This window comes from Lissotriton helveticus, chromosome 7 (assembly GCF_964261635.1).
Source record: "Lissotriton helveticus chromosome 7, aLisHel1.1, whole genome shotgun sequence".
Taxonomy (NCBI): Eukaryota; Metazoa; Chordata; class Amphibia; order Caudata; family Salamandridae; genus Lissotriton; species Lissotriton helveticus.
In genome coordinates this window covers 1,183,395,953-1,183,408,254 of record NC_136068.1, presented here as the reverse complement: position 1 = coordinate 1,183,408,254, position 12,302 = coordinate 1,183,395,953, and the positions used below count along the sequence as shown (strand labels likewise).

At 43.9% G+C, this 12,302-nt stretch overlaps 1 protein-coding gene across 5 annotated transcripts in view; it reads right to left on the bottom strand.

Annotated features, from left to right (window-relative positions):
* The window catches only part of BPTF (bromodomain PHD finger transcription factor), a 1,855,127-nt gene extending 1,843,210 nt beyond the window's left edge, over positions 1 to 11,917 (bottom strand). For all 5 annotated transcript variants that reach the window (XR_013598794.1, XM_078654332.1, XM_078654328.1 and 2 more), the window contains exon 1: positions 11,178 to 11,917. Coding sequence is in view for 4 of the 5 variants with exons in the window: in XM_078654332.1 (XP_078510458.1) it covers positions 11,178 to 11,682 (505 nt within the window). In the remaining variant the exon portion in view is untranslated. The remainder of the gene's footprint in view (positions 1 to 11,177) is intronic.
* Positions 11,918 to 12,302: the final 385 nt, after the last annotated feature.

Sequence of the window (12,302 nt, the reverse complement as noted above, 5' to 3'; positions counted from 1 at the left end):
AATGCATTTATGTATTTTGGGGTGGTAAGGTATACACTATACTCTATAGTATGTTGTACTATGTTATACTATGCATAGATTAGTAGATATGACCATAGTTAGCGTGGAGTGGGTGTCGTGTATTTCTATAGGTTCTGAATCGATCCCCCTATTCCTGACCCTATTCTGGTTAAACTACCTAGCTAGTTAACTAACAGTCAGCCCATGAGGCAAGAAAACCCCCATGATGCAGATACCGTTATCTGACGCAGTCACACTACGGCACAGGAACGTGTTATCTGATTAGGTCATAACGCTTGAGATCTAATTAGACAAGCGACATTCCTCCAGCCCCTGATAAGGCATACGACGTTCTCATAACAAATCAAACCTATGACAACCTGGATAATCCGTGCGGCCATTGTTTTGATTTCACAGAGAACTTTAGTAAAGAATGTGCTAACGAGCAAGTCGTATGACATCTTTATTGACGTACCTATGTCCATCCTTACGTCAATCCCGGCACCTTTAAGGTATAAATATTGCCGACCTTGCCCTATGCAAACACACGCGTGGTGACAAGACGGAGCAGCCATACTTGCCGAAGCCGAGAGCAGAAGCAGACCCCGCAGGCAACAGCCCCGCCTTCCTGACGCGCTGAGAGACGCGCTGCTATCTCAAGCCGAGAGACCCAGCACCGGCGCTTCCGGGTAGCCCTCGCAGGCAGCCTGGAATATCGAGAGCAGAGAAAGAGATACCATTCCTCATTCATCCTAAATTCCAGGTACAGAACTGAATAACCCCTCCTAGAGAATTCTTTAGTTATTCACTTGGCAAAAACAAACTTAACTTAAACTGTAACTTTCTATTCCCGCCCACGCATTAGACTTAGGTCAGGTACACGGGGTAGGCGTATTTAGAAACACCAGTTGAGTACGTTTAGTCAAATGTATATGTGTATGTAAATATATTTTAATCATTTTAAACATCATATGGCTCAGAAACCATATCAATGTTTTTACAGTATTATTTTATACTATTGCTTCTAATGTATGCACTTTACTTAACTATAAGTATTGCAATAATATCGATCCATTTCTCTTGTACGAGAAAAGAGACTGATCAATAAATAACACCTTTTATTGAACACGCCCGTCTCTTCCTTTTCTCTACATTCTGATGAGACTAAGAATGCACGTACTGACTGAGTAAAATAATTGCCTTGTGCTCACACGACTCTTGAGATTGACTCTTGATTAGGGGAGAGCAAAGTTGTCATGTTCTATGGTTGTCAGAAACTAAATCCCTTCTTGTCTAATCAGGGGAGTTAATCCTTCCTTGAACATTCGAGAAAGTTTCTAGCGAACTCTGAGCTTTGCTGGCAAACCCAAAAATTAAGTCTAGTATCGACAGTAGTAGACCTAGTTAACGTCTGGCCTAGGCCTTTACTGCTGTAGGTACTATTCCAATGCGCAGAGCCTATTGGGAAAATAGGAGCTACACTACAGTGGTACTGTTAATGGTAGTACTGTTGGTGGTAGTACTGGTGGTGGTAGTACTGGTAGTGGTGGTACTGGTGGTGGTGGTACTGGTAGCGGGAGTACTGGTGGTGGTGGTACTGGTAGCAGTAGCATTGGTGGTAGTGGTACTGCTGCCCGTAATACTTCTACCAATCTGCACTCTGCACTACCACTCTGCACTACCACTCTGCACTCTGCACTACCACTCTGCGCTCTGCACTACCACTCTGCACTACCACTCTGCGCTCTGCACTACCACTCTGCACTACCACTCTGCGCTCTGCACTAGCACTACCACTCTGCGCTCTGCACTAGCACTACCACTCTGCGCTCTGCACTAGCACTACCACTCTGCACTACCACTCTGCGCTCTGCACTAGCACTACCACTCTGCACTACCACTCTGCACTACCACTCTGCACTACCACTCTGCACTCTGCACTACCACTCTGCACTCTGCACTACCACTCGCACTCTGCACTCTGCACTACACTCTGCACTCTGCACTACCACTCTGCACTCTGCACTACCACTCTGCACTACCACTCTGCACTACCACTCTGCACTACCACTCTGCACTACCACTCTGCACTACCACTCTGCACTACCACTCTGCACTACCACTCTGCACTACCACTCTGCACTACCACTCTGCACTACCACTCTGCACTACCACTCTGCACTACCACTCTGCACTACCACTCTGCACTCTGCACTACCACTCTGCACTCTCACTCTGCACTACCACTATGCACTCTGCACTACCACTCTGCACTACCCTATCCTTCACCACAGCACAGAGCAGAAGGGCGCCTTCCCTCATAGACTGACATACAGCATGGTGCCCAGTAGGACTGCGCCACATTTATATTTAGCTGATGTCGCAGCCACCCAAACTCACACTGTGAACCCGAAGTAGGGCATGAAAAGCGCACTCTTTACCTCTTACTGAACTCGCCACCCGTCAGGTGCTCCTGGGAACTCCTGCATAGTCAGACGCATATTAGCTGACACATCGTTGAGCAAATAACAAACCTTTCTTTTTTTTAAATAAGTAGCTGAACTGTGTCGACAGAGTCCATCACGCACGGCAGCTTTAGGCGTGAAGAAATATCATGTAGGAAATCGGGTGACCCAGAGAGGCTCAGATTATATTATACAGAATAAAATACCACTACAAAATCTTTTTAAATGCATAATTGTTGAAATGAGTGAATGTTCAATATCATCCGAAATTGCACTTTCCCACTTATTTTTATCGCAGCTAAGAGTGACAGTCAAATATACAGCTGGTACCGTGTTCTTCCCTCGTTATTCCACTTACCATGTCAGCCACTTAAATAAACAAACTGGCAAGCCAGCCCGAAGCACCCACCACGTCGACCCTGAAGTATCACCTCACAGGCCTATCAGTGCTCTAAAACAAACTCGCTTTACATTCCGTGTTCAAACAAGGAGGTGCAAGCTAGCTGAAAACTGTAAACCTTTTATTCCAAACAAACATTTTAAATTTCGGTAAAAGCATTTCAGCTATTTAAACATTGAAATTAGCCGAGTAAACCTGAGATGAAAGGAGCAACAAAATAATGCATGGCACGCGCCCACCAAAACGCACTGCAGAATGGTGAACGCGCACACAGCATCTGGATTCCATTACAGCACCTCCCTGACAGCTCCTAATTGATATTTATGGACGGCCGTGCGCGAAACCGCAGAGAAAATGCCAAACATGGCGGACGTAAATTACATATAGCCTATCGCGTCAAGGCTACTAAAAAGACAGCACAGCGAAGACGAATCACTATGCAGATGCCATAAAAAAAGCCCGCGCACTAAGGAATGTTTCTTTCCCGAGCCCTAAAGAAACTTTTTTTTTTCTTCAACAATAGGAGCTCGGAGCTCCGCCCCACTTCGTGGTGACGTAGGCCGAGCCCTAAAAAAGGAATCATAACCATAGACATCTCTTGAAGAAGGCGTAACACAAGGCTGCCACTTTGTAATCAGATCCGGTATCCTTGACAACATGGAATCCATCCACAAAAAAGCTGTAACTATGCGGAAGACGCCCGTAAGAATGAAAGACGCGTGATAACAACATACGTGTCACACGCCTACAAGGTGCAGAGGTCAATCCACGCCCCCTTCGAGATGAGCACCGACACATGTAACCACAGCAGAGCGGGAAATCCTGCATAAAAGCAAAACCTCCAGAGGTAGTCCACAAGATGCTGGACAACGGAGGCGAGGCAGGTACTACGGAGGGTGAGATGCCTTGACGGAGTAAGTGGGATGGAGAAGAATAACGGGGGGAGCCTGACTCAAACCTTACAGACTTACTCTTACTAAAGGGTTGCTCCTCCTTTTAAAATCTACAGAGTTTGACAAAAGGGTCCATATCCTCTGCCTATCCCAGGTCGCAAGAGGCTACCACTGCAAAGTTAGTTCCTATTTCTTATTGTTTTTAAATACACATTGCTGTGATAAATGAGTCCTACTTGCACATATTGGTGATAAGCGCCGTCGGCCAGATTTCGTACGGTAACACCGAACACCATAAATAATTATTTTTAGATTTCTTCTGGTATCACGGAAACAAAGTTGATATCTCAACAAGATGTATGCTGTGTTGGTGATAAGCTTATATACGTGTTCACAAAAAAACACAGTCTTTATTTTGGAATCCTCATGAGAAATTGTCTGTACGTCTTGTTTGTAATTCAATAATTCTACAAGTGAACCCGCGACACTGTGTTGTTACATGTCCCGTTGGTAAAACAGTAATTTTGCATGCTTAAACATAAATGATAAGTAATATATGTGAAATATAACGAGGCATCTAGTCACAATACTGAACCATATTGGAAGGTACCCATCCGGTTCCGAATATATCTTTTCAATTTACTACCACTGCCTTTTTCGATAAACCAAATTTCTTTCAAGAAGAAAAACAAATGGTGACTTTCTTGACAAGTCAGTGGATTATAAGCAGGGCACAAGTCAGGGCTAAACGCGGGTGGACGGTGTCAACCCACTTTTTTTCACAGGGTGGACGCTGTCCACCCTGCCAAGAAGTTGGGCCCCACTGAAAAATATGCTGAATTTATCCCGGTGTAATTTGCAAACACCGGGGCACATTCAGCAGCACCTGCACGTTGTCTGCTTTCGATCCGCTGCTGATGGGGGAAGGGGCTTTCTTATTGCAGACTCCTGCTGGGTCCATTACAAAGGCCCAATCTGAGCAGTCATCACGTCTCCTTTTGTTTGAATCTCCTGGCTGGGAGCAGTCAGGGGCCTAACACCTAGAAGCAAATGCAGCAGAGGGGAAACAAAGGCTCACTCCTTGTTAGCACTTCACACATACTTAATAGAGACAGCTTTTCACTTTGTTCAGTCCCCATTTAGGAGATATGTATGCACTGTATGACTGTCAGATGTGTAGGTCTTTCCCAGTATTTACACAAAATAAATAGCATTTATATAGTTCTTATTAACCCTGAGGAGGTGTAGTAATAATTAAAATATCAACAAGCCACAACATCTCATTCAATTTATTTCTATTTTATCTATCCCAAAATTCAGGCAAGTGGTCATTAGATATCACTATTTTTAATGATTCCTTCAATATATTTAATGATTAGTTCATTACACCCACTGTTATGTATCATTTTAGGACCCTATTGTAAGTTTCCCGATTCATGCCCTTATATAGGTATAAACACCATATCTTTATATAGGCATAGAAATCATAACCATACTTAGGCATAGCTCATGCGGTCCAAATACGGCAGAGCTACTTCTACTAGTTCCGAAAATCCACAATGATTTCTTGGAAAAACTCAGCTACAGCAGCTAGGGACGTCCCCTTGCTTGAATATTGATTTGTCCAAGAACTCATGGAGTTTTCAAAGAACCGAGACTCTTTGATGAAGTTATTATGTCCAACTGTACGTCAAACTCAGCACCTTCAAGGTATAAATATGCCCACACTCGCCCAAGCAAACACACGGTGGTTTGGAGCAGTTCGACTATCTACTTGCCCGACGCTCCCTGCTACAGCAAGTGCCGAAGGAAACCGACCCTCCAGCAGACGCACTGAGAGAGACGCTATCTTTTCTCCTGCCGAGAAATCCAGCACCAGTGTTTCCAAGCTGCTCTTGCGGGTTGTTGGGAAATAGAGACCCGAGACTGACCTTCTTCATTCTAAACTAAGGTACGGAGCGGATTAGACCCTTAGAAAAATCTTGGGCAGATTCTTGGCAAAAGAATACTACATTTATGCTACACCTCACTTACTTCTTCCCTCGTACTACGCTTAGGTTAGGTACACCGGGGTACAGAAGCACCAGTTGTGTACTTTTAGCCTCTGTTATTTATGTATGTATTTATATATGGTTTAGGAACCATACAATGCTCTTACAGTATTATTTTATTCTACTAGTTATACTGTATGCATATTTTACAAACAGTTTTCCGATTGTAGCAGTTCATTTCTTATGCTTGAGAAAGAAGACGGTTCAATAAATCCTTTTATTGAAAACGCCCGTCTTCCTACTTTCTCTGCACCTCTAGTGAAACGAAGCATGCACGATTGAGTGAAATATCTATATATTGTTTCCACGATTCTGAAGATACATTTTATCTTGGGGAAACAAAGTTGTCATGTTTATGCGGTTGTCAGAGGCTAATTACTTCTTGTGAATTCGAGAACGTTTCTAGTGATCTCTGAGCCAGCTGGCACACACAATTAAGTCTAGTATATTTGATAGAGACCTAGTCGACCCCAGTTCTACGTCTAAACTACAGGATACATTTTTCCAATACGCAGAGCCTATTGGGAATATAGGAACTACACAACACCACAAACACCACCTAGACAATATTTTGCTTTCCTTTTGGCACAGGAACTTCATTACGCTAGTCACAATTTACACTCAATTGCAAAATGAAGCTACTGATGTCAAATTATCGAACTTCTAATGTCATCATATTGCACCAGTGTAGTTGTTGGTACATATTCTGGTGGTGATTTCAACTTGTGTGCATTGAAACAAGTCACATAGAAGAAAAAACAGAGCAACAGAAAAACAACAAGTACACAGATCCGAACAGGAAGCTCTCCTAGGAATCGGACTCCCTGCTTTTTTTGCCTTGTAGAGTGACCCAAGTTCGCTGTTCCACGTACAATTAAAATATAAGCAACATTCCACTTTTTAAAGTGATAGATTCTGGTGTGTTCTGATGTTCCCATGTTCAGTATTAACACGCTGTTGCAAGACCCAATGGTTGGAATGGAGATAAGAGAAAGACATGTTCCAAAATGCAAACCTCAGAATAGTGTGGTTTCTCGTAGCACAAATTTCTACCTGGCCATCTAGTAGATGTGGTAATTTTGCACAAAATGTAATATTGATTGGGGAGTAAACTCCTCTTTGCGCCTGAATATGGTTTGCTGATGGATCCCTATGATGATCACTGAGTGATGTGGAGGTAATCGCCACATTTGTTGACTCCGTTTCTTACGCTGTCAATGATTTTGATGTGCATGCAATTCACCCTTAAATATTACCAATTAAGTCTAAACGGCTCATTTTGAGTTACTGTTATTTGGTGCATAGCGCCAGACCCACTAAAAACAGATACCTCATGGTGCGGTATTACTTGAAAACAGGGTGTAGCGTTTTATTAGAACATTTTCACACGTCTCAAGGAAACTTTCAATGTATTATTGGTGTTTCCCCTCATAAATTACATCGGGTGGTAGTGGCTAAATGTGTGCGGTGATAAAATAGTGCAATGTATGAATTCAGTATTTTTGGGATTACTACGCAATCAGAATGAAACCATGAGTGTATCAGAATATTATTGCTCAAAGTAGCACAACCATCATGGAGTTTATAAATCACTTCAAATTATTGCTCTTAATCATCAGGAATTCGCTAGTAACAAACTACAAAATTCTGCATAATTCTTCAACTGACAACAAAACTGTTAAATCATCCATATAGTAAGTAATCTTAAAGAGATGAAGTCCATATCCATTCCAGTAGCGTAACGTTATCAAGCCAGGCTGCAATCATAGTCTTCTTAAGGACAAATCTGGGTTTTACAAAGGTGCATTTTTCAGGGATGTGGAATTCCTATAGCCCAACGCCCAGGACATATTATTTGTGGTCAAGGGCAACAAGTTTTCATGTGTATTTTGTCCTTGGGACAAGTAGGCTCAACCCCTGCAGCACAAACCCTTTGGCTACCCGTTTGCAGTACCACATTATGGATCAGGGAAGGGCACTGTCTGCAGTTAAGGTAATATTTTTGCCCATATGTTAATGTTGTTTAACCTTGTATTCATGACTGATTAATTGAAAGCCTTTATCATTAGGGTGAGTGCTCCAAGTAAATGTTGTAAGCTCTTAACTGGTCCCAGTTTAAAAATATGTACACATGTTTTCAAAGTTTAGCAATACGAGGCTATGTATAATGCTCCCAGAACGCTCTCTGATTTGATGCAAATATTGGTATAAGCGTGAAAGCAAGATTGATGATTATTTGCTTTAAAAAAAATGTTCACAAGAAAATGAAAGCAGAACAAATACATTTTGCTAAACTACTGTAAAATTTCAAGTACTATTTCTTTGCAGGATCATTTAGTAACATGTGTTGAGATGCATGCTAGTATTTCCCAAAAATATTCATATTGGAATACCAGCGTAACCAGTTTCAATAAGAGTATGGGAAACAAAAATAAACAGGCACTGGCAAAGCCAGTAGGTCTGAAATTGGTGGTCAGCTTTTTAGTTTTGTTAATGTGCGACTTATTTAGGCATGGTTTTTGTAAAACCTTATTGGTGTGGGAGCTGCCGGGCCCTGACCATGAAAACAAACATTGGTAAATGTAAAAAAAAAAATGGTCTCAGTAAGCATACACTGACAGTAGTTACTGGCACTGAACAAAACTACTTTGTGCGCCAATATGCTTCTTGTGAAAGAGCAGAATACGTTCACTCACAGTGAAGCCAACCGATACAGAGAGAGAGCGCAACAGAATTCTAATATACACAAAAGGTCGCGGTCAACGGCAGACCAAATTAGGGGCCCAATTATTAAAGAAAGTCTCAAAAGTGAGCCCATGGTATATGTCCTAGCATTAAGTGCAGCAGTGCGGCTTTCATTAATTCCCAAGAATTTAACTTAAGTAGGACAAGAAATAGTACTCCTAGAAAATATTGGTGACCTGCATTTTAGCATCAGCAAATCTGCATGTGTAGGTTTGCTAATGTGAAAATCTGAGTGTTTGCAAGTTCTATCTCTCCAATCACTTTTTTCCCCACTCTGGAAGGCGGTTTACGCCTGCAATTCTCAAGAGTAAATTTCCAACATTTCTCAGTATGTGAAAAGATTAGAGAAGAGTTGTGAACCCCCTTAAAACATGCAAGTTAGTAGGTTTGCACAGACTCAAATAGGCATGCTTACCCTTGCTTACCACTACCTTCACCCCAGTATGTAGATATGCGGAAATGTGTCAACATAAGGGGATCGCAGGTATTCAAACACTACTATGGTAGGAGCCCTGGTATAATCAACGAAGCTGCATTAGAGCTCTTATAAAATGAGATTGCTGCCATAATGTTTCGCTGCACCACATGGCACCAAAGGAGCAAGTGGATTCTGTACAGGACAAAAAGATTTATGAAGCAACCTGCCCCATGGACAATTAGATATTTGATTAGATTCCACACCCCTGTGTTATGTACTTGTCTATAAACTCAGGGTTATATGGTTGCAACCTCGTTCAGAACAGCTTTTCGGCAGCATATAAGAATGGGGCCACGATTGCAATTCTTTTTCAAACAAAACATTTTTCATGATTCCACAAAGACGTTTCAAGTAATAAGTGCTTGGTACGTGTGTAATAAATTGGTGGCAGCAAACGTTAAAAAATAATTGAAATGCAAAAGACCAATGGTGTAAGGTGCTTAAGGGATGGTTTATTCGTCTTCGATGCTCATATATAGAAACATATATTCACACACACACACACACACACACACACACACACATCTATTTATCCAAGCCAAAAAGGTTAGTCAAAACAAAAAAGTCACTGGTATGTGTACGCTGGGAGGAACAGGGAAACAAAATATAAAGACAGAGCCATAGAAACATTAAAGATTTATAGTATTACAACTGTTTAGGTACAAGTAACTTTTAAAAAAACACTTAATTAAAATGTAATGGATTTGTAAAAGCTTTAAGTCCTAGTGAGAGGTTCTAAAAGGCCATCATAAAATAAGGTGTATATTTTTCGGGGGTGGGGGGGAGGGACACTGCAGCAACACTTGAAACTGTGGCGGATTTGGTAAAAACCATCCATAGTATTTCTGATGTAAAAGACAATTGCAAAGGAAAAGCCAAACACGGAAAAGGTCCGGCAATGCATAACCTGGAAGAGTGGGAGGGGTATTGCCAAAGTGAATGCCAGAACATAGCAGTCAACCTCTTAAAGAGCTGAAGGGAAATCAAAATAGCCTCCTTAGTACGGATGATCCAATGGCGATGCGGGGAGCTCGAGTCAGCATGGGCGGCCGCAGGAAGACTGCCTGAAGCTGGGTCAACATCCCTTCAAAAGGTGACCTACACGTGCTTTACAGGAACAATAACAAACTGTGTGTATAACCAGTGTTTTTTGGAAGTTCCTGTCTGCCTGAAGCAATTCTTAGTTTAAGTGTAAATTATTCTGGCGACAGAAAATCAAAACACAGCACCAGACATTAACATGCTGCATTCACTCCAGGGTGTACCATGCCTGACACCATGAGACTATATACAACATAATTATATCGATGAAAGACACGCATGCAAGTGAAAGGGTGCAGACTGAATTTAAGAGTAAATATTATTCACATCATACACCTTTCTGATGCCAGGCAGAGATAAATGAAACATGGTGCTTGATATTTTTAAACGCACTTGGGTTTCTTTAAGCAAGAGCACATTTTAATCGTTTTAGTCGGTGTGCAAAATCCGGCAAAATGGTGCATTTTGGAACCGAAAAAAAATATTAAAACTGCTTTATTTGGAAAGCAATGGAGGATTTAAACACTTCCCATTCAGATTTAAAAATACGACCGGTATTTACATTAGCTTAACATGCAGATAAATATGTAAATAGGCACACGCATAGAAATGGCGTGCATATATAATTAAGTGCACAGCGCATATTTGCTACAAACCCGCGACTGCTATTTAAAAATAATAAACAGAAGACGCACGTGTGACAATGTTTTCCTATCGCACCCACTTCCAAAATGTTTTGACCAATCGGAAGAGGGCTATGTGCCTCATCTGGTTCTCCAATTCCCATCCCTCCCTGACTGACTGCGAGTTTGACAGAAAATGAACGTGCTGGATGTGTTGTGTTTTGTGATGCTCCGTGTATACTGGAAGGTTTGGAGGTTCTTGCAGCATTGCCACAGCAAGCACCAGTTCATGTTTTGAGATTATACAGCGGAGCGGGTTGTGAAAGTCGCGCTGTAGTTTTTCCCGCAAAGCGGTGCATGCGGTGCGTGTAGTGCTGTCCACGGGGTTAGTGCTGTGTATGGTGTGGGCGCGTGTGCTGTGTATGCTTTGGAATAGCCCCTCGGATCAGTGCAACCGCCCTCCAAGTCGCGGGTGTGGTACCTGGAGTGCTGCTGTACGTGCTGTGGCTCCTGAAACTACTCTCCGTGCAGTAGCTGTCGCAGTCCTCCTCGTCACCCGGGTAGTCGGAATCGTCGTCGGGGCGCAGAGGCAGCAAGTCCTCCTCGGCCTCCTCGTCCGGCCAACCCCGTCGCTCCTCCTCCGAATGCGCGCTGTCCTCCTCGGTACTCGAGTGGTCATCGTACACCACCTTGCTGATCCCACCCCGGCCGATGGAGGGCGTCCGAGGGCCGGCACAGGAGCTCCCGGGGGGGCGTCCCCTGCCCCGGCGCCCCGATCCCCGCTTCCTGCGGCCCCGCGCCGCCCCCGGAGAGTACTGAGGCCTCCGCTTCTTAGGGCTGTCATCGGCTACCTCGGCAGCCCAGCGGCCTCGGCTGCTACCCCGGTAGCGGGAGCGCAAGCCTCCAGTGGGACCGCAGGCAGTTACAGGGGCTGGGGGCTCCTCCGGCCGCGGCTGCTTAGGCGGCCGGCCTCTCCTCCCCCTCATCCCTGCCGTCTGTTTGATCTCCGCTGATGTACGTGCCCGCCCTCCGGAGTTCTTCTAGGGGGCGCCCGAGCCCGCGGAGTGCTCTGTCCGGGTCTATTGTTGCGCTGCTCCCCGACTACCACAGAGGGGAGCCTGGGAAGGTGCTTTCAATCAGAATCGGCGCCGTCCCGCTTCGGGTCGCCCGCCGCCGCCATCTTGGTTGCTCCTCACTCAAGCCGAGCTGCTGGGGACGCACGGCTGGGCCTAGTCACGTGACGCGGATACCACCGCCGCTGGGCTCTAGGTGGCGCTGCAACCCCAGTCTCGGCGCCATGTTTGGTAAACACATCGGCTAAAGGACCAAAAGTCGCATCCTGGGCAGATGTGCAACACCTCTGGTGTCTAGTGCTCTCTCCGTGGACACTCAGAAGAACTCTGATTCGAAAGATTGTTTACCATGTAACAAATGATGTTGTTTGTTAAATGTTTCCTTATCTGTTTTTCGAGGACTTTCGTACACTCTAGGGACATAACCTGGACAGTCTCACCTATGAAAAGAAACTCATTTAGGGCGTGGGAGGGTCCTTTCTCTTTTTTTGTCTTCTTTAGTACGAGATTGGTCGTTTCCCACAGACCTCGAT